Source organism: Jaculus jaculus, chromosome 2 (genome assembly GCF_020740685.1).
Source record: "Jaculus jaculus isolate mJacJac1 chromosome 2, mJacJac1.mat.Y.cur, whole genome shotgun sequence".
NCBI lineage: Eukaryota > Metazoa > Chordata > Mammalia > Rodentia > Dipodidae > Jaculus > Jaculus jaculus.
In genome coordinates, this window is record NC_059103.1 from 33,091,999 (window position 1) to 33,114,334 (window position 22,336).

Sequence of the window (22,336 nt, forward strand, 5' to 3'; positions counted from 1 at the left end):
AGCCATAGAAGGTGTGATTGAGATATTTCAGTGCTGTACATTCCTCTGTCACTTTTTCTCAGCACCATGGTGCCTTCTGAGCTATCCCATGGTCACTGCCACCTGAAAAGAGGCTTCTCTAATCAAAAGTGTGAATAGCATTAATATATGGGTATGAACATTAAGAGAAGTGCTTATTGGGCAGTTTGGTGAGCATAGTATATACATTTAGCCAGATAGCAGCAGACATTACACCCCTAGGGCTCATGACTACCCTGTTGTAGGTTTTCAGTATCAGGAATGTATTCCCTCCCATGGAGTGGGCCCCCAGTCCAATTAGAGAGTGGTTGGTTTCCCCCATAACAGACATGCCACTATTGGCTCATTTGGCCTGGTTGGCCAAATATAAGGCTTGCAGTGTCCACTGTTGGGTATCTGCACTGGTGATTTCTCTCTCTACCATTGAACTGCATGCAGAATGGTTTCTTCCAGCTTCTGTCCCCTGGTCTACATGGAGGAGGTTATCAGCTCAGTTCCAGCAGGATTTCTCAGTGACCTTGCCGCCCTAGCATGTGGAGTCTTCAGCAATAGGGTCTTAGCATCTATTCCTGGTAGGAAACCAAGGGCCTCAGCAATGGCCTGAAATGTTTTGGGAGCATCATGGATCTCCCTGGCACTGGAAGGTATCCTATCCCTGGCACTGAAAAATCTCTAGCAACAATCTATGGCTCCTGTGCAAAAAAGTAGGTTTCCATATGACTCAATTATATCCTCTTGGATTTTGATTAGCCCTCCCTCCACCTTTGCTTTACTCAATCTCTTCCTCTGACCTCATTTAGGCCTTTTCACCCTCATTAATCTGTTGTTCTACTTACATATATATAATACCAACTTATTAAGTCCCCCTCCATCCTATTCCCTTTATACCTTCTTTCTAGCTTACTAGCCTCTGAATGAACAAGATGACAAATTAATCCCAGCACTCAGGAGGCAAAGGTAGGAAGATAACAGTGAGTTCGAGGCCACCCTGAGACTACAGAGTGAATTCCAGGTCAGCCTGGACTACAGTGAAACTCTACCTCAAAAAAAAAAAAAAAAAAAGCCAGGGTCAGGGACCATGAAGATGTATAGCATAGCAGTCAGTACATCTGTCCTTAATTTTAGTGTGTGTGTATGTGCGTGTGTGTGCGGGCTTTGTGCAGAGCCATGCAAATGTCTGCAGGTGTCCTCTATGGTTTTTCTTCCTTTTTTTAAAACTTTATTTATTTGAGAGAAGGGAGATAGAGAATGGGCTTGTCAGGGCCTCCAGCCACTGCAATCGAACTCCTGACATGTGCGCCCCCTTGTGCATCTGGCTTTCATGGGTCCTGGGGAATTGGACCGAGGTCCTTTGTCTTTGCAGGCAAACGCCTTAACCGCTAAGCCATCTCTCCAGTCCCCCTCTATTATTTTTTTTTTTAAACCTGATACGGAGTTTCTCAGTGGACCTGGACCAAGGAGCACAGTGATCCCCCTGTCTCTGTCCCGTTCAGCGCTGAAGTTACAGGCATTCGCAGCCATACCAAGTGTTTTCCTCAGCTGCGAGGGAGCTGAAGCTCGTGCTTTCACAGAAAGTACTGACTCACGAGCCAGCTCCTACCCCACACCTGTGCTGTTCACTCAGTTATCACACAGTCTTATGGGAAGGTAGCATGATTCGCCATATATTTTCTTTCCCTCCCGTTTTCTTCCCTCCCTGCCCAACCACGTAGGGTTTCACTCTACCTCAGGCTGACTTGGAATTCACTCTGTAGCCCACGATGTTCTTAAACGCACAGCGATTCTCTTACCTGAACCTCCGTAGTGCTGGGATTAAAAGCGTGCTTTCCCCATTTATTTATTTTCGAGGTAGGGTCTCACTTTATGTGCATGTGTTATGCCAACGTCTCTTGCCCAGGAAAAGGACCAGATCTTTGCGTGCCACTTTTTGAGTCCAGCTTACGTGGGTGACTGGGGAATTGAACCCGAGCTGGCAGGGTCTGCAAACAAGCCCTTTTAAGCACTGAAGCATTTTCCCAGCTCCATTATGAACAATTTTGCTGTCAGGATCAACCCACACCAAAAGCCAGAGAACTGGACGCCTAGATGGGAGGAGCGCGCTGGAGGCCGTTGCTATGGTTGCCTGACACTTCCCCTCGGTGCGCCACGCCCCCATCACGTGATTCTGACCAGCATGGCGCCGCCCACTGCCCGTAGGCCACGTGTTCCAGGAGCAGCGATGGCGGCGGCCGGCAGCCAGGGCTCGCTGGAGTCGGCCCCGCGGATTCTGCGGCTCGTGGCCGAATGCAGTCGCTCCAGAGCCAGGGCGGGAGAGCTGCGGCTGCCTCACGGATCGGTGGCCACTCCGGTGTTCATGCCCGTGGGCACGCAGGCCACCATGAAGGGTATCACAGCCGAGCAGCTGGACGCCCTGGGCTGCCGCATCTGCTTGGGCAACACCTACCATCTGGGTTTGAGGCCGGTGGGTGGATGCGTCCCGGGAGGCGCCTCGAGGCGCGGAGGAGCCCTCCACCGACACCCAGAAGCGGTCACGACCCGGGCTCGTGCCGCGGGTCAGAGCCCACCCGCAGACGCGCCGCGGGCGCCGGCCGCCCGCCTGGGGAGCCGGGCTGCTGCCGGGCGTGGGGTTGCGCGCGTCCGCCCGCCCGCGAGCCGCTGGTGCAGCCCGCATTTGAGTTCGAAGCCAGCTGGGGTTGCAGATGATTTCCAGCTCGGCCTGGGCTAGAGTCAAACCCTGCCTCAAGAAAACAGCGGCCCGCAAAGTGAACCCATAACCAGTGTCTTTCTCCCCGCAGGGCCCTGAGCTCATCCAGAAAGCCCAGGGACTTCACGGCTTCATGAGCTGGCCCCACAACCTGCTGACGGTGAGTTGGGGTTAGGGTTCAAAGACGCTTCTGTGTGGGTGAAAGTGCCCGGTCTCCACCTCCCGACTGCCCCTCGGCGGGGTTCCCCTAGGACAGCGGCGGCTTCCAGATGGTGTCCCTGGTGTCCTTGTCTGAGGTGACTGAGGAGGGCGTCCGCTTCCGCTCCCCCTACGACGGCGAGGAGACACTTCTGAGCCCTGAGAGGTCGGTGGAGATCCAGAACGCTCTGGGTGAGCGCAGGGCTGGGTGCTGCCCCTTCACTGGTCTGTAGTGGTGGTGGTGAGGAGGCCTTGTCCCTCCGGGGACTTGATCTCCAGCTTTGCTTCTGGATTTTGCCCAATGGGCATGGAGGATTATTTATTTTTATGAGAGAGTGTGTGAGTGTGTGTGTGTGAGTGATGGGTGCACCAGTTCCTCTAGCCACTGCAAATGAACTCCAGACACATGCACTACCATGTACATACGTGAGTCTTGGGGAATTGAACCGGTGTCCTTTTGGCTTCGCAGGCAAATGCCTTAACCGCCAAGCCATCATCTCCAGCCCCCCCTTTTTTTGTTTTAATTAAAATGTTTGTTTATATGAATGAGAGAGAGATAGAGGCAGACAGAAAGAGGGAATGGGTGCAACAGGGCCTCCAGTCACTTCAAACTCCAGGCACATGTATCACCTTGTGCATCTGACTTACGTGGGTATGAAACCTGGGTTCTTTGGCTTTACAGGCAAGCGTCTTAATGGCTAAGCCATCTCTCCAGCCCTGTTTTGGTTTTTTGTTTGTTTGTTCACAAGGTTCCCATTTTTTAATTTATTATTATTATTATTATTGTTTTATCTTTTCACAATTTTTATTAATATTTTCCATGATTATCCCATGGTAATAAACACCCCCCCCCCGCACTTTCCCCTTTGAAATTTCATTCTCCATCATATTACCTTCCCATGTCAATCATTCTACTTACATATATACAATACCAACCTATTAAGTACACCCCTCCCTTCCTTTCTCTTCCCTTTATATCTCCTTTTAACTTAACAATGCACCCGACTCACATTTATTGTTTTTTAAAAACTTTTTACTTTAATAGCCAGGCGTGGTGGCGCACGCCTTTAATCTCAGCACTTGGGAGGCAGAGGTAGGAGGATCACAGTGAGCTCGAGGCCACCCTGAGACTACATAGTGAGTTCCAGGTCAGCCTGGACTAGACTGGATCCTACCTTGAAAAACCACAAAAAATAAAATAAATAATAAAATTTTTATTTTATTTTTATTTATTTACTTAAGAAAGAGAGAGAATGGGTGTGCCAGGGCCTCCAGCCACTGCAAACAAACTCCAGACGTGTGTACTCCCTTGTGCATCTAGGTCCTGGGGAATCAAACCCAGGTCCTTTGGCTTTGTAGACAAACACCTTAACTGCTAAGCCATCTCTTCAGCCCCATTTATTGTTTTTTAAGTATTTTATTTCCAAAGAGAGAGAGAATATGAATGAGAATGTGCGTGCCAGATCTTCTACCTGTTGAAAGCTCCAAATACATGAACCACTTTTTTAATTTTAATTTTTATTTATTTGAAAGAGAGAGAGAGAGAGAGAGAGAGGCGCAGATAAAGAGAGGGTGAATGGGCACGCCAAGGCCTCCAGCACTGCAAACAAACTCCAGACTCATGTGCCACCTTGTGCAACTGGCTTATGTGGGTCCTGTGGAACTGAACCTCGGTCCTTTGGTTTCTCACGCAAGTGGCTTAATTGCTAAGCCATCTTTCCAGCCCACATGAACCATTTTGTGCATCTGACTTTATGTGGGTACTGGGGAATTGAACCCTGGGTTGTTAGGCTTTGCAGGCAGGTGCCTTAATCACTGAGCCATCTCTCCAGCTCAAATATTAATTTATTTGAGACAGGGAGAAGGAAAGAGAGAGAATTGGGCATTATTAGGGCCTGCTGCAGCAAATATACTCTAGACACACGCACCACTTTGTGCATCTGTTTTTATATGAGTAATTGAGCTTCAACCTTTAGGCTTTGCAACAAGTGACATTAACTACTGAGCAATCTCTCCAGTCCCCCTCTTAAAAAATATTTATTTGTAAGCAGAGAGCGAGAAAGAGATTAGGTGCCTCTTGCCATTACAAACTCCAGATGCCTGTGTCACCTTGTGCATTTGGCTTATTTGGGTACTAGAGAATCTAACCTGGGTCATTAGGCTTTGCAGGCAAGCACCTTAACTGCTAAGCTGTCTCTTCAGCTCCATGCTTTGAATTTTTTTTTTTTTTTTTTTTTGAGAGAGAGTGAGAGAACCAGGGCTTTAGCTACTGCATGTGAGTTTCAGACACATGCACCATCTTGTGTATTTGGCTTTACATGGGTACTGGGGAGTCAAACCAGGTGCTTAGGTTTTTTAGGCAAGCACCTTAACTGTTGAGCCATCTCTCCAGTCCCACTCCTTGATTTTTGTGTGTGTGTGTGTGTGTTTTTTTTTTCTTTTTTTTTTTTTTTTGAGCATGCATTCAAGTTTATTTGCAGCAGCTAGCAGCCCTAGCCTGCCTTCCTTCTCTCTCTCCCCCTCCCTCCCTCTTCTATCTCTCTCTGCTTGCAAGTAAATAAAATTAAAGTTTAATTTGTTGACCCACACTTATCACCCACAACTCAGCTGTTTCTTTGGCTATTTTTCTGAGACAGGGTCTCAGTATATAGCCCAGACTATCCTCAAACTCTCAATCCCTGCCTCAGCCTTACAAGTGCTGGATCAGAGAATGGTGACCACACCCAGCCAGATGTTTCTTTCTAATGAATTGACCATTGCATTTCCAAATTTCTGAAATGGCCAACAGACCATAGAAAGACATTTCTTTAGGCTCCTGCTTGAAACCAACAGCTTCAGCCAACTGCCGGCCTTGATTCAGGGCCAAGTGTGTGTGTTTTTTGAGGTAGAGTCTCACTCAAGCCCAGGCCAGCCTGGAATTCACTATGTAGTCTCAGGTTGGCCTTGAACTCACAAAAATCCTCCTACCTCTGCCTCTGGAGTGCTGGGATTAAAGGCGTGTGCCACCATGCCCGGCACACCTAGATTTTTTTAGAGATCTCACGTTCATGTTTCTTCCACTTCCTACATGTTGGGATTACAAGCAAGCTCTATCATGCCTGGCAGTCTCCTTTCTTTTTTCCTCTATCTTTTTTATTTTTTAGATCAGGGGGGCTTGAGGCAGGGTCTCACTCTAGCCCAGAGCGACCTGGAACACTCATGGTGATCCTACCTCGGGCTCTCAAGTGATGAAATTAAAAGTGTGGAGCCACCATGGCCAACTATATTTTTTTTGTTGTTTGTTTAGTTTTGTTTTTTGAGTAGGGGCTCACTCTAGCCCAGGTGGACCTGGAACTTAGTAGTAGTACCAGGTTGGCCTTGAATTCACAGTGACCCTCCTACCTCTGTCTTACAAGTTCTGGGATTAAAGGCGTGTGCCACCAAGCTTGGCTACCTTGTTTTTTGCTACAAACACCAGGTCAGCTGGCCTGTGAGCTTCTGGGGAATCTGTCTCCACCTTCCATCTTGCCATAGAAGTGCTGGGATTATATGGGTTTTGGGAATCTGAACTCTTGGTACTCATGCTTGCATGGCATATTGGGATCACCAGATGCCCTCTTGTCACCCTTAGGCTCAGACATCATCATGCAACTGGATGATGTGGTCAGCAGCACTGTGACAGGCCCACGTGTAGAGGAGGCCATGGAAAGGTGTGTGTATGTGAATGTTGAGGGGGGAATCAGGCAGCTTTGACTCACTTTCGTGATCCCAGTTCAAGAGTGACCTCCTCTATCCCTTTCCTGCCTCATTTCCTAGAGACAGTCTCTCACTAATTCTGGAACTACAGTTATTTTGGGAGTTACAGTCACTGAACACGAAGCCCCAGCAATCCTCCTTCCCATTCAGAGCTGGGGTTGCAGGCATGCCTAGCCGTGCTCTGCTTTTCAGGCGTGTGCTAGGGGTTGGGTCCTCATGCTTATGCAGCCCACATGCTTGTTTTTCTTTTTCTTCTTTTTTTATTTATTTGAGAGAGGGAAAGAGGCAGAGAGAGAGAGAGAGAATGGGCATGCCAGGGCTTCCAGTCAATGCACATGAACTTCAGATGCATGCACCACATTGTACATGTGGCTTATGTGGGTCCTGGGGAATCCAACTGAAGTTCCTTGGCTTTTCAGGCAAGCATCTTAACTACTAAGCCATCTCTCCAGCCCCAATGCATGTTTTCTTTTCTCTTCTTTTTTGGTTTTATTATTATTATTATTATTATTATTTTAAATTCACTGTGTAGTCTCAGGATGGCCTTGAACTCACTGTAATCCTACCTCTGCCTTCCAAGTGCTGGGATTAAAGGCATGCACCACCACACCTGGCTTTCCTTTGTTTTTGTTTTTTAAGTCCAGTGGTAAATAAGTTCAAATACATAGATAATTTTTTTTTAATTTACTTATTTGAATGAGTGAGTGAGAGAGAAAGAGACAGAAAGGCAGATATACAAAGAGAGAATGGGAGCACCAGAGTCTTTAGTCACTGCAAAGGAAATCCAGACACTTAGCCATCTTGTACATCTGGCTTATGTGAGTCCTGGGGAATAGAACCTGGGTCCTTCGGCTTTGCAGACAAGCACCTTAACTGCTCAGCAATCTCTCCAGCCCCAGATAAAATCTTATTTTACTATGAGAGAGAAAGCATGTAAGAGAGAGAGAGGTAATTGGTGTGCCAGCACCTCTAACCATGGCAGTCGAACTCCAGACTCGTGTCATCTTGTGCACGTGTCACTTTGTGCATCTGGCTTACATAGCTTCTGGGTCATTACGCTTTGCAGGCAAGCGCCTTAACCGCTAAGCCGTTTTTCCAGCCTGCATTCTTTTATTATTTATTATTTTTGGCTTTTCAAGGTTGGGTGTTGCTCTATCCCAGATGGACTTGGAATTCACTATGCAGTCTCAACCTAGCCTCAAACTCGTGGCCATCCTCCTACCTCTGCCTTCCCAGTGCTGCAATTAAAGGCGTATGCCACCATGCTTTGCCCATGCATTCTTACCTCATCAGCATCTCCCCAACCCCAGTCTGGTCCCTCTTGCAGGTCAGTTCGCTGGCTGGACCGGTGTATTGCAGCCCATCAACAGCCAGACAGGCAGAACCTCTTCGCCATCATCCAGGGCGGGCTGGATACGGATCTGCGGGCCACCTGTCTTAAAGGTACAGCTGTGAGCTGCAGGACTGGGGCTTCTCTATCCTTTACTGAGGCTCCCATAGGTGTCAGGCACAGTGCATGCTTCAGCAGTGTTTGTTAGTGAGCAAACATGCTGTGAGTTGAAGGCATGGAAGAGGTAGGTTCTGAGGTGAAATGCCTCGGAATGTATCTGGAGAATGAAGGAATTCAGATAGGTCATGGAGGCCTGGGGAGATGGCTCAGTTAGTAAAGTGGTTGCCTTGCAAGTATGAGAACCTGAGTTTGACCTCCAGTACCCACATAAACACTGGGTATGGTGGCATGTGCCTGCAATGTAGTGCTGAGGAGGTTGGGAAAAGTGTCTTCCTGGGGCTTGCTGGCCAGCCAGTCTAAACTACTTGTTAAGCTCTAGGCCAGTGCAAGACATTGTCTCAAAGAACAGGTGAATGCCACCTGAGGAATGACATCTGAGGTTGTCCTTTGGCCTGTACACTCATATACACACATGCAGGCACACCCTCACATATGTGGACCCACAGACATAAGCACACACGCACAGCACACACACAAATAAATAGCTCATAAACTGGTCGTGGTGGCGCACACCTTTAATCCCAGCACCTGGGAGGCAGAGTTAGGAGGATCGCTGTGAGTACAAGGCCACTCTGAGACTACATAGTGAGTTCTAGGTCAGCTGGGCTGGAGTAAGACCCTACCTTGAAAAAAAACAAGACAACAAATACAATAAATAAATAGCTCATGATTCTTTTTTTTTTTTTCCCTGAGGTAGGGTCTCACTGTAGCTCAAGCTGATGTGGAATTCACTCTGTAGTCTCAGGGTGGCATCGAACTCACAGTGATCCTCCTACCTTTGCCTCCCTAGGGCTGGGATTAAAGGTGTGTACCACCACGCCCAGATTCTTGATTCATTTCCCTCCCTCCTTCCCTCCACCCCCCTATATATAATTTTTTTTTTCTTTTAAGGTAGGGTCTTGCTCTAGCCCAGGTATACCTAGAATTTACTATGTAGAATCAAGTGGCCTTGAATTCACAGCAGCGATCCTCTTACCTCTGCCTCCTGAGCGCTGGGATTAAAGGTGTACACCACCACACCCAGCCTCTTCATTGTTTTTATTTTTTGAGGCAGGGTCTTGCTGTAGGTCAGGCTGACCTGGAACTCAGTCTATAGCCCAGGTTGACCTTGAACTGAACTCATGGTAATCCTCTTACTTCAGACTCCTGAGTGCTGAGATTAAAGGCATATGCCACCATGTCTGACTCCCTCGCAGTTCTTTTGTATGCACTAGACACTGCCAAATAAATGCTGTTCCCAGATTGAGTCTTGATAACTGAACTCTTGGGACACTTCGGAGGCTATAGATGGAGAAACTGAGGCATAGAAATATCATACCACTTACCCCAGGCCTGCCAGCTTTGGTGTGGCAGAGCTGGCAATGGACCCAGGCATTGAGCTATACAACCCAGTATATAAGCAGCAGGTTATACAGCAGCAGGGGAGAGGGCCACGCCTGGGGTGACGTGCCAGCGATGGGCACATGGGGCAGCACTTTTCAGTGTGCTGGGCTGCCATTCATAGCACTCATTAACAGCTGACCCCACCACAGCATCCTTCATCTGCTCCCTTCTCTCCTTCCGTTCCTTGTAAGGACCATGAAAGGCTCTTTTTCCTGAGGATGAAGGAGAGGTACATTTCACTTTTGTGTAGTCCCCTCATGTCACCCTGCACAGATGTTTCCTTCTTTCTTTTTAGTTTATTTTTTATTACTATTTTTTATTGACAACTTCCATGATTGTAAACAATATCCCATGGTAATTCCCTCCCTCCCCCCACTTTGCCTTTGAAACTCCACTCTCCATCATATCCCCTCCTCCTCTCAATCAGTCTCTCTTTTATTTTGATGTCATGATTTTTTCCTCCTATTATGATGGTCTTGTGTAGGTAGTGTCAGGCACTGTGAGGGCATGGATATCCAGGCCATTTTGTGTCTGGGGGAGCATGTTGTAAGGAGTCCTACCCTTCCTTTGGCTCTTACATTCTTTCTGCCACCTCTTCCACAATGTATCCTGAGCCTTGGAAGGTGTGATAGAGATATTGCAGTGCTGAGCACTCTATCACTTCTTAGCACCATTGTGCCTTCTGAGTCATCCCAAGGTCACTGCTATCTGAAAAGAAACGGTTCTCTAATCAAAAGTGAGAGTATCAATATATGGATATGAATATCAAGAGAAGTGCTTACTGGGCAGTTTGATGCTCCCTTGTTTTTTTGAGGTAGGGTCTCAGTGTACTTCAGGGTGACCTGGAACTCACTCTGTAGTCTCAGTCTGGCCTCAAGCTCATAGAGATCCTCTTACCTCTGCCTCCCAAATGGTGAGATTAAAGGTATATACCACCACACCTGGCTTCTCTACTCTTTCCTTCCTTCCCCTCTTTATATCCTTTTCTTCCCTTCTCTTATCTTCCTTTTCTCTCTTTCCCTTTCCTCTCTCTTTTCTTAAATATATTTTATTTATATATTTATTTGAGAGAGAAAAAGAGAGAATGGGCCGGCCAGGGCCTCCAGCCACTGCAAATGAACTCCAGATGCATGCACCCCCTTGTGCATATGGCTTTTATGGGTCCTGGAGAATTAAACTGGGCTTTGCAGGCAAATGCCCTAACCGCTAGGCAATATCGCCAGCCCTCACTTTCTTCTTTAGCCTCCCTTTTCTACTGTCTTTTCCCTTCTCTTCTGCTTTGCATTCCTTTGAAATGATCTCACTATGTAGTCCTCCCCATGGTCCTCCAGCCTCACCCTCCTTTGTGTTGGGATTAGAGTGGACCCCCTTGCGTGGGTCCAAGCTTCTCTTATTATAAAGTGCCACCTGTCATGAAGTTTACTGAGTACTGTGAGAGAGAAAAGCAGAATTGTTGTATGCATATACTCAAACCTTTTGGAAGCCACAAAATCCTTAGTCAAACGCTAAGCTGGGACCATCTGTACCCTCAGAGATGACCAAGAGGAATGTGCCTGGCTTTGCAATCGGTGGCCTGAGTGGGGGTGAGAGCAAGGCCCAGTTCTGGAAGATGGTGGCGTTGAGTACCTCCATGCTGCCTAAGGACAAGCCACGATACCTGATGGGGGTCGGGTATGTTGAGACCCCCCCTCTTGGTGGGGCCTATGGAGAAGGCTACAGCCCGGATGTTGGTGGGAGAGGGGCCTAAGGAAGACCTGGCTGCACTGAGGGTGGTTCTGAGGAAATATCCAGTTCGGGGTGGAGTGGTAGCTTGGGAAGCTCACCGTAGGTCTTCAGGCTTTCTGCTCCTCTCTTTCTGTGGCTACACCCCCAGCTATGCCACGGATCTGGTGGTCTGCGTGGCTCTTGGATGTGACATGTTTGACTGTGTGTACCCCACACGCACAGCGGTGAGGCCCTGGGCAGGGATAGCTGGGTGGAGGGGGGGGGTGGAGGGTGAAGACTCTGATGACCCTGCCCTCCCTTGTCCTGTCTCCAGCGCTTTGGCTCCGCCCTTGTGCCCACTGGGAACCTGCAGTTGAAGAAGAAGCAGTATGCCAAAGACTTTGCTCCCATAAACCGGGAATGTCCCTGCCCTACCTGCCAGAAGTAGGTGATAAAAATTGGGGACAGGAATGAGAGGGACGGGGACAGGCCCTGCTCAGCTGCCACTTGCTGACCCACAGGCACAGCCGAGCTTTCCTACATGCCTTGCTGCACAGCGACAACACTGCCGCACTGCACCATCTTACAGTGCACAACATCGCCTACCAGGTGGGCCCAGGATGGCAGTGGGGGAACCTGATTGGGGTGGGTGGAGGGCGTGGTTCTGGTGCTGAGACACCCCTCCCCCCCACCAGCTGCAGCTGATGAATGCCATGCGGAGGAGCATCGTGGAGAAGCGCTTCCCTGACTTTGTGCGGAACTTCATGCGGACCATGTATGGGGACCACTCCCTCTGCCCCACCTGGGCGGTTGAAGCCCTGGCTTCTGTGGGAATCACCCTGGAATGACCTGGTGTGGGAGAGAGGGAGGCTGAGGGCTGGGAGATAATGCAGCAGTTTTGTTTTTTTATTTGTTAACCTAATGCCATTTGTTTATATGTCCTTGGGGAGGGGCCTGTATCCACTTTTTGGCCCCAGTCACTGCAGTTGGATTGTCTCCTACTGACAGGAAGGAGTAGCCATATGGGTGGAGGTTGGGGTCAGTGCTCAGTGGTAGAGTGTATGCTTAGCATGGGGAGGCCCTAAGTGCCACCCCAGTACAGAGACAGGGAAGAGAAAGAGAGAGCCAGGTGTGGTGGCGCACACCTTTAATCCCCCCCGCCCCCCCACTCCCCCTCCACTCAGGAGGCAGACGCAGGAGGATCTCTGAGTTTGAAGCCAGTCTGAGACTACATAGTGAATTCCAGGTCCTCCTGGGCTACAGCAAGACCCTACCTCCAGGAAAAAAAGACAAGAGACTAAGGTTATGGCTCAGTGGGCAGTGTGTGCTGACTTCAATTCCCCAGCACAACATAAAACTGGGCCTGGCCGGGCATGGTGGTGCATGCCTTTAATCCCAGTACTCCACAGGCAGAGATAGGATCACCTTGAGTTCGAGGCCACCCTGAGAGTACATAGTTAATTAGACCCTACCTCGGAAAAACAAAACAAAATCAAAAAACAAAAACTGGTCCTGGTGGTGCACACCTGTAGTTCCGACATATGAGAGATTGAGACCTAAGGATCAGAAGTACAGGATCATTCTCAGCTATACAGAAAGTTTGAGGCCAGCCTGGAGACCCTGTCTCAAAGAGTAGAGAGGAGAGTGAAGAAGAAGAGATGAGAGGTGGGAGAGAAAAGGGAGAGAGCAGAAGAGAATATTTCACAGGGCATGGTGATGCATATGCATGCTTGTAGTTTTAGAACTTGGGAGAGGGCTGGAGGGATGGCTTAGCAGTTAAGGCATTTGCCCACAGAGCCAAATGACTCATATTAGCCAGATGTACAAGGGGGCGAATGTGTCTGCAGTTCATTTGCAGTGGCTGGAGGCCCTGGCGCGCCCATTCATATTCTCTCTCTCCCCCACCCTCTCCCTCTTTCTCTGTCAAATAATCAATCAATCAAATAAATAAATAAATAGAACTTGGGAGAGAGGCAGGAGTATTGCTGCAGGTTCAAGGACAGCCTGGTCTACCTAACAAGTTCCATGTTCCAGGCCATCTAGGCCTATATGGTGAGACCCTGACTTAAAAAAACAAATCAAAACAAAATACCCCCCCCCAAAAAAAAACCACACCTGTGACCAGGGCAACAGCAGAGTAATTGGGTATTCCTAGACACACCTAGTATATTAGATGTAGCTTTCTCCTGTGGCCCAAGCCTCCAGCCACCCTGGAAGAAACCACTTACATCTAACTAAGAAGGGACAGCTTGCTTTTGCTGCTCTGGCTCTCAGCCTTAACTCAGTAGGTTCATAGTTCAGTATAGCTGTGAGTAAGCTTATGCCAATAACAGGAGCAACATGGCAGATGGCACTGTTTTCTTTTTGTGTTTGTGTGTGCCCATGTGCCAGGGATTCAACCCAGGGACACACAAGTTTGGCATACACTCTACGACTGACTTTCAACTCCAGACCTTCTAGCACAAATTTACTTTTTAATGTGTGGATGGACAGCCTCCTGTGTGTGCTTGTGTGTCAGCTACAGGTTGACATCGTGTGCCTTAGTCTCTCTCCACTTTTTGTACTGAACCAGAGTCTTTCACTTGAGCCCAGCACTTCAGGTGCCTCAGGGATCCCGTCTCTACCTCCAGTGTACTGGGATTGCAGGTGGCTGCCTCACCTACCCAGCATGCACATGAGTGTTGGGGATCCAAGCACTGGTCTATTTGTGCTGCAAGTGCTTTATTCACTGAGCCATCACCCCCAGTCTCTTATTTATTCTTTTTTTTTTTTTTTTTTGAGAGGTAGGGTCTCACTCTAGCCCAGGCTGATCTGGAACTCACTTTGTAGTTCATGCTGGCCTCAAACTCACACTGATCCTCCTACCTCTGCCTCCCAAGTATTGGCATTAAAGGTGTGTGTCACAATCATGGGGTTTTGTTCCCCCCCCCCCCCAGACAAGGTATCATGTACCCCAGGCTTGCCTCAAGTTTCCAACAATCTTATCTCAGCCTCTTGAGTGCTAGGATTACAGTTGTGAGCCATTATGCCAGTTTGTGTGCTTCTGTATGTGTGTTGGGGGGCTTCTATCCTACACAGGCATCAATTCTGTTTTTTGGGGTGGGGGTTCTTTTATTTTTATTATTGACAACTTCTATAATTATACACAATAAGCCATGATAATTCCCTCCCCCCCTTCCCCCTTCACAAGTCCACTTTCCATCATATCCCTTCTCCCTATCAATCAGTCTGTCTTACTTTGATGTCATCATATTTTCCTCCTATTATACTGGTCTTGTGTAGGTAGTGGCAGGCACTGTGGGTCAGGGATAGCCACTCTAGCCCAAGCTAACTTGGAATTTATTATGTAGTCTCACGTTTGCCTTGAACTCTTGGTGATCCTCCTATTCTTGCTTTCCAAGTGCTGGGATTAAAGGTGTGTACCACCACGCTTGGTACTTCTGTTTTTGAGGGCTGTGTCTTTATTAATCCCATCACATTGAGGGTAAAGTTTCAATACATAAAAGGCAGAGGTAGGAGGATTGCCATTAGTTCCAGGCTACATAGTAAATTCCAGGTCAGCTTGGGCTAGAGTGAGACCCTACCTTGAAAAACAAAAAACACAACTTAAAGACAGTTTTGGGGCTACGGAGACATCTTAGTGGTATAGTGCTTGCTGAGAAAGCCTGATGACCCAAGCTCAGATTTTCAAAATCCATGTAAAGCTGGTCAGGTAGCAGGAGTTACAATCCCAGTGTGCCTGTGGTAAGAAGGGAAATGGAGAAGGGAAGTAGGTGGAGACAGGAGACTTCTGATGCTCATGGGTCAGCTAGCTTACTGAGTACAGCAGTGAACAAGATGGAAGGTGAGCACTGACCTGCTGAGGCTGCTCTGCGACCTCCACCGATACTGAGTGGCCTGCGTACACACACACACACACACACACACACACACACACACACACACACAGCTGAGGAGACGGCTCAGTGGTTAAAGGTGCTTGCATGCAAAGCCTGCTGGTCCAGGTGGCATATGTGAACCCATGAACACACCTGCCAAATAAACTGATAATGATAAGATGGTTCCACTGCCTAGGACATCCAACTTTGCCTGCACAATAGTGGTTCTATGAATTCTTCCATTAGGGAGTGTGTTCTTGGGTTTCATTGTATATTTTAAAAGATCCAGGTTGAGTGTAGTGGCCCACACCTGTAATCCCAGCTCTTGGGGGGTAGAAGCTGGGGGATCAGGCTACATTGTAATTTGAGGCTATCCTGGGATACAGAAGACCCTGTTTTTAAAAAAAATGAATGAAAGCTTCAAAATGGGACTAGACTTCATAAAGTGAACCCATGTAAAATTGCTCAGTGTGATGGCACTCCCCTGCCCTGGGGAGGTGGAGACAAATAATTTGGGCCTCTGACCAGCTAGTATAGGCTCTCAAGAATAGAGAACCAGGGCTGGAGAGATGGCTTAGCGGTTAAGTGCTTGCCTGTGAAGTCTAAGGACCCCGGTTCAAGGCTTTATTCCCCAGGACCCACGTTAAGCCAGATGCACAAGGGGGCGCATGCGTCTGGAGTTCGTTAGCAGTGGCTGGAAGCCCTGGCGTGCCCATTCTCATTCTCTCTCTCTCTGTCTCTTTCTCTCTCTGTCACACTCAAATAAATATATAAAAATGAACAAAAAAAATTGGCCTGGTGGCCAATGCCTTTAAATCTCAGCACTTGGGCGCAGAGGTAAGAAAGAAGATTGCTGTGAGTTTGAGGCCAGCTTGATGGTACAAATTGTGTTCCAGGTCAAGCTGGGCTAAAGTGAGACCCTGCCTTGAAAGAACAGACATGGGGCTGGAGACATGGATTAGCCTTGAAGGCCCTTGCCTGCAAAGCCAAAGGACCTCAGTTTTATTCCCTAGGACCCACGTAAACCAGACGCACAAGGTGGCACATGTGTAGTTCTTTTGAAGTGGCTCAAAGGCCTGGCACGCCCATTCTCACGCTCTCCCTCTTTCAAAAAAAAAAAGTTAACTCCCCCCCCCCAAAAAAAAAATGACAAAGGTGAACAGTGCTCCTGAGGAAGAACATGTGAGGACATTTGTGTCCACACACAATGGACAACATGCACACACATACAAGATTGAGGATGTTGAACAAGAGCCGGAGACATCCTAGGAGCATTACCCACCCCAAGTGGGTCCATAGGGACTTGGTGTAGAACTATAGTACCAGCTACTTGGGGAGGCCAAGGTAGGAGGACTGAAAGTTCTGGTCAGTCTGGATTACAGCAAGACCCATTCTCAAAAATGTAAGGCCAGGTATGGTAGTGCACCCTTTAATCCCAGCATTTGGGAGGCAGGGATAGGAGGACCATTGAGTTTGAGGCCACCCTGAGACTACATAGTGAATTCTAGGTCAGCCTGGACTAAAATTAAAGCTGAGGCTGTAGTGTAGTGATAGTGTTGCTTTCTATGGGCGAGGCTTCTGAATTCCATCTACAGCACCCCATTGCCAAAAACAACCCCCCATAAAAAAGTGGGTCACGAGCTACATTTGGAAACTTTATATCTTAATTCACCTCAAGGTGCATGAGAAGCCTCCCCTCCACCCCCACCGAGGGTATATAGGTTTGAAGAAGGGTCTCATTGTAGCCTATACTGACCTAGTACTTATTTTGTGGCCTAGGCTAGCCACGAACTCCTGGTGATTCTCTGCGTCAGCGTCCAGTGTGCTATGGTTACAGGAGAGAGCCTTTTTCGAGAACATGTTTGCAAACTGGGGACCAATTATCAGCAAGTTGTTTTCTCTAGTGCCTTAAACTCAGAAAAAAATGACAATAAGCTAGTCCAACCACTAGGGGCTAGGCTTCCCCAAGTACAGTGTATATTCTATTTTAAAAGTCTAAAATTATAACAAACCAATAAGAATGGGAATTCCTTTGATTGATACAGTTCTCAGAGTTAAGAGAGACGTTAGTGGCCCGTCGTGGTAGTATATGCTTAAAATCCCAGCACTCCTGAGGCTGAGGCAGAATAACCGTGAGTTTGCCAATTGCGAGTTTGAGACCATGTCCAAAAAAAGGCTGGGGAGGAGGCTGGAGCGATGGCTTAGCGGTTAAGGCATTTGCCTGCGAAGGTTCAATTCTTCAGGTTCTATGTAAGCCAAATGCAGAAGGTGGTGCATGTGTCTGGAGTTCGTTTGCAGTGGCTAGAGGTCCTGGAATGCCAGAATGCCCACCATTCTCTCTCTGTGTCAAATAAAAATTAATTAATTAAAGATTTAAAAAAAGATTGAGAGGGCTGGAGAGATGACTTAGCGGTTAAGCAGTTGCCTGTGAAGCCTAAGAATCCCATTTCGAGGTTCGATTCCCCAGGACCCATGTTAGCCAGATGCACAAGGGGCGCACGCGTCTGGAGTTCGTTTGCAGGGACTGGAGGCCCTAGCGCGCCTATTCTCTATTCTGTCTATCTCTGTCTGTCGCTCTCAAATAAATAAATAAAAATGAACAAAAAAATTAGAAAAAAGATTGGGACATTAAAACCCACCCCCTTTTACCTTATTGGTTAGAGGGACCAAGTGATATTTATAAAAGCCAATTGAACATTTTTAGGGAACTAGGTAGGTAGCGTTGATAAGTCAGTTGATGTCTAAGCTCATTGGCCATGTTTGTTGATTGATTTCTCTGTTTGCCCAATAAAACCAAGGGTCTCCCTAGTAGGCGGAGGTGCCAAGTCTTCCTGAAACCGCCTTGACAACTCGCTTTCCTTTCCTATTGGCTCTTACACAAAAGTGACAGTTTGGCAACCAATGGAGCTTGCAGGATGCTTCACAGAGGGCAGTCTTAATCAGTTTATGCCCATGCCTCGCTTTGATTGGCTTGCACTGACGAGTGGCAGCGCGTTCGGCCAATCCGAGGTAGCCTGATAGCTTTGGACGCAACAGCTCCGGGGCGGGCGGTCGCTCGGGTTCGGGTGTCACCTGAAAACCGGATGAGGCGGCGACCGTGAGTCCGAGCCGGGAACGGGTTGTCGCGCCGAGGCCCCGGGCGGGCGGGCAAGGAAGCAACGGCTGCAGACACCGCGGGGCCGGGTCGTTGAGGGTCAGGGAAGCTCAGGGCCGAGGAGCGCGGGGCCGCTCAGGCCCAGGGGAAGGCCGCTTGCCGGCGCCATGGGAAACCGCGGGATGGAAGAGCTGATTCCGCTGGTGAACAAGCTGCAGGACGCCTTCAGCTCCATCGGCCAGAGCTGCCACCTAGACCTGCCGCAGATCGCCGTGGTGGGCGGCCAGAGCGCCGGAAAGAGCTCGGTGCTCGAGAACTTCGTGGGCCGGTGAGCGAGCGCCGTGTCCGGTCGGGCCGGCGGGCGTCGGCCTAGAGCGCGGAGGGCGGAACGGGAATGGCGCGCCCTGCGCTGCCGGCGCAGCTGCGGCGCTTGCGTGCGGGCCACGGCGGCAGGGACAGGGAGGCGGGCCCTAGGGGACGCCTTAATCCGAGCGCTCTCTGCAAGGCTTTGGGATGCCCACCCAACAAGAGGGTGATCACCCTGGATAGGTGAGGTTTGGACCAGAGGTGCAGTGGACCCCTCGTCGTGCATCTGGTCTTAGCTGTCGTGGGTGACTGACGTTTGCCGTCAGGGATAGGCTCCTCTTTTCATCTGTTTAGGGAGCCATACCTGGGCACTGACTGAGTCTGGCTGGTTATTAATTTATCTGGAACGGTCCCGCTGTTTGGTTGGCTGGCTCCCTCTCCCCCGCCCTGTTCTGGATATGCCTTCTTTACTGGCCACCATTTGGCTGTCCATCTGTCAAGACCCACCCGGAAGTCCCCTGTTGTTTGGCTAGTTATCCAGGGTGACCTCTGCTGTCTGACTCCCATATGTGCCCCTCACAGACTTAGCAATCCCTCTGTCTGCTTAGCCTAGCTGGACTGCCATAGGAGTTTCTTTGGTATGCCCCCTTTGTTTTCTTTCAAGGTTGGGTCTCGCTCTTGCTCAGGCTGACCTGGAGTTCACTTTGTGTAGTCTCAGAGTGGCCTCGAACTCACTGTGATCCTCCTACTTCTGCCTCCTGAGTGCTGGAATTAAAAGTGTGCGCCACCACGCCCCGCTTGGTGTGGTTCTCTTGAACTTGGTACTTAGTAAAAGCTGCTTCCTCCTTTCCAAGTGAACCCATCTGTTCAGTACTGTCTGCCTGTCACTGCTCTAGAAGCCCTGTCTCGACTGGAGAGTAGAAGGGAGAAGAAAGCCAAACCTTGTCTTAGTTTGACATGAGACCCCCCTTTTTTTTTCTTCCGAGGCAGGGTCTCTGGCCCGGAATTCACTATGTAATATCAGGGTGGCCTCGAACTCACAGTGATCCCCCTACTTCTGCCTCCTGAGTCCTGGGACTAAAAGGTGTATGTCACCACGCCGAGCTGACATGAGACCCTTGAAGGAACATTCTCTCTTGGAGTCTTTCCTGGTCCTTGTTGACCCAAGTTTACAGATTGAGAAAGGCCTGGTATGGCTCATTCCATGATCCCAGCACTTCAGAGGCTAGGTTAGGAGGATCCCTATGAGAAGGCCAGCCTGGGCTACATAGTGAGTTCCAGGTCAGCTTAGGCCAGATGAGACCCCACCTCAAAGTAAAACTCCATTGAAGAACCTCTTTGAAATCTGTGCGCTGGGGTTTCTTTGCCTGATTTGCAAGATCTGGGAGGCAGCCTGTTCCCAGGAGCTTCAGGAAGTGAGTGGTGAGGAACATTGATTCATCTGTCTCCCTTCCCCCTATGTCTTAAGTTTCTGCTTCTCCTATTGTGCCAGTTGTCCATCCCAGGAAGTGCCCCCATTAGTGATGGGGTGCATACAGAGTGATAACATCTCCTTGCTGTGGCCATCATATCATTATTATTGTTATCAGTCTTGAGAGGTAATACTCATGAAGCCAACCTCACACTGGTCTCTATCTTGGCTCAGTGTCTTGAATCCTCTAATGAAGTGAGGTGGGGGGTTATTGTCACCACCATCTATATCTTACAGATAAGCCAGGAAGCTCATAAGGGACTTGTCAAACTGGGCATCATCATTTCAGGCTAATGTAGAGGATGGTGTTTGAGGCTAGCCTGGGCTGCAAAGCAAGTTACTGGCAAGCTTCAGTTACTTTATTTTATTTTTCAGATTTTTATTTGTTTATTTATTTGATAGAGAAAGAGGGAGAGAGAGAATGGGTTCGCCAGGGCCTCCAGCCACTCCAGACGCGTGCCCCCTCCCCTTGTGCATTTGGCTAACATGGGTCCTTTGGCTTTGCAGGCAAATGCTTTAACTGTTAAGACATCCCTGCAGCCCATCATATGCTATTTATTTATTTAGCATCAGCTACTTTTAAAAAGTATTAATTTTTTTTATTTGAGAAAGAGAGAGAGGTAGATAGAGAAAATGGGCGCACCAGGGCCTCCAACCACTGCAAACAAACTCCAGATGCACGCGCCATCTTGTGCATCTGGCTTACCTGGGTCCTGGGGAATCAAACCTGGGTCCTTTTGGCTTTGCAGGCAAGTGCTTTAACTGCTAAGCCATCTCTGTAGCCCCTCAGCTACTTTTTTGAGGGGTGTGCATGTATGTGAGTTTGCATGTGTGTGGCACACTTATGTTTGTGAGGGTGTGTGCATGCATGTGTATGGAGGCATATGCTTGTGGCTTCCTCGATTACTTTCTGCCTTGTTTACTGAGGCAGTGTCTTATTTGAACCCAGAGCTTGATGATTTGTCTAGTCTAGCTAGCCAGATATCTTGTCTCCACCTCCCCAGCGCTGAGATTACTGGTGGGAAGCCATGCACGTCTAGCATTTAAGTGGGCGATGGAGGATCAGAACTCAGACTCAGGCTTGTTTGGCAAGTATTTTATCCATTGAGCCATCTCACAGTTCCTCAAAAAAAAAAAAAAAAATATATATATATATATATATATTTATATTTATATTTATATTTATATTTATATTTATATCAAAAAGGAAAGAAAGAGAAAAAAGGAACCTGGCGTCCGGAGAGATGATGACTCAGTGGTTAAAGGTGCTTACTTGCAAAGCCTGGTGCGCAGGGTTCAATTCCCAGCCACTAACATAAGCCAGATGCAAAAAAGAGAGCGCCTGTTGCATAGCCGAGTTGGGCTGTATACCTAGCCCTGCCCCTACCCTGAGATGTTTTTGGTTTTTAATTTTGGGACAGGGGCTCTTGTATCCATGGTGGCCTTGAAATCCTAACCCTCCTGCCTGTACCTCCCAAGTGCTGGGATTACAAGTGTGCACCACCATGCTTTGTATATGCAGTGCTGGGGATGGAATCGGGCTTTGTGCACGTTAGGCAAGTACTCTGCCCATTGAGCTACATTCCCAGCACCCTACCCTGAGGTTTTGCTCCCACCAGACCAAATTTCCTTACTTGTGGCTCTGTCTCCAGAGCAGTAACTGCTGTCTGCTGGGTCAAGAAGGTGTGACATTCCAGGTAGCTGGACCTGGTTTGAAAAGTGCATGGCTATTTTCCTTGCCATCCAGGCTTCCGATAAACACTTGTACAATTCTGAATTTCATTTGCCCTGGCATGGGATTGGCATTGATGGTCTGGTATATCTAAGCTGAAGGTTTCCCTCAAAAAAATTTTTTTTCAAGTTTTTCAAGGCAGGGTCTCACTAGCTCTTACATGTTTGCATGTGGTGTAATGTGTAATGCATGCACGTGTGTGCAAATACACATATCCCAAGAGTGTGCATGCTGAGGTCAGAGGAAAGCAGCTGGTCTCCTCTTTCGCTTGTCCATGTATTTCCTGAGAACCCAGCACTGCTATCCATCATTGAGCCCCAGATTTGCTCTGATCTCTAACAACCTCTATGAGGTCACAGACCTTCAGGGCCAGCTCAGGCTGACCTGGAATTCACTATGTAGTCTTAGGGTGGCCTCGAACTCACGGTGATCCTCCTACCTCTGCCTCCCAAGTGCTGGGACTAAAGGCGTGCGCCACCACACCTGGCCTCAATTTTTTGTTATTTTATTTTATTTTGAGGTAGTGTCTTGCTCTAGTTTAGGCTCATCTGGAACTCACTCTTTAGTCCCAGGCTGGCCTTGAACTCGTGTAGATCCTATTAC

At 48.5% G+C, this 22,336-nt stretch overlaps 2 protein-coding genes and 1 non-coding gene across 12 annotated transcripts in view; 2 read left to right on the top strand and 1 right to left on the bottom strand.

Annotated features, from left to right (window-relative positions):
- The first annotated feature begins 2,236 nt into the window (after positions 1 to 2,236).
- Positions 2,237 to 13,121, top strand: Qtrt1 (queuine tRNA-ribosyltransferase catalytic subunit 1). Its single transcript, XM_004667457.3, has 10 exons — positions 2,237 to 2,479; positions 2,814 to 2,882; positions 2,974 to 3,112; positions 6,531 to 6,609; positions 7,983 to 8,098; positions 11,081 to 11,219; positions 11,422 to 11,497; positions 11,587 to 11,696; positions 11,774 to 11,861; positions 11,948 to 13,121. Exons 1-10 carry the CDS (start codon positions 2,237 to 2,239, stop codon positions 12,098 to 12,100), a joined length of 1,212 nt encoding a protein of 403 aa, XP_004667514.2. The 3' UTR covers positions 12,101 to 13,121.
- On the bottom strand, positions 5,650 to 5,786 carry LOC123459136. The gene has a single exon (XR_006636045.1). It is a non-coding gene; the product is annotated as a small nucleolar RNA SNORA2/SNORA34 family (small nucleolar RNA).
- A 5,129-nt stretch (positions 13,122 to 18,250) lies between the features above and the next one.
- The window catches only part of Dnm2 (dynamin 2), a 102,251-nt gene continuing 98,165 nt past the window's right edge, over positions 18,251 to 22,336 (top strand). For 6 of the 10 annotated variants that reach the window (XM_045143062.1, XM_045143064.1, XM_045143063.1 and 3 more), the window contains exon 1: positions 18,251 to 18,552. In XM_045143062.1, coding sequence (XP_044998997.1) covers positions 18,392 to 18,552 — 161 coding nt within the window. In that variant the 5' untranslated portion in view covers positions 18,251 to 18,391. The remainder of the gene's footprint in view (positions 18,553 to 22,336) is intronic. The other 4 variants (XM_045143056.1, XM_045143060.1, XM_045143057.1 and 1 more) reach the window with 1 other exon arrangement.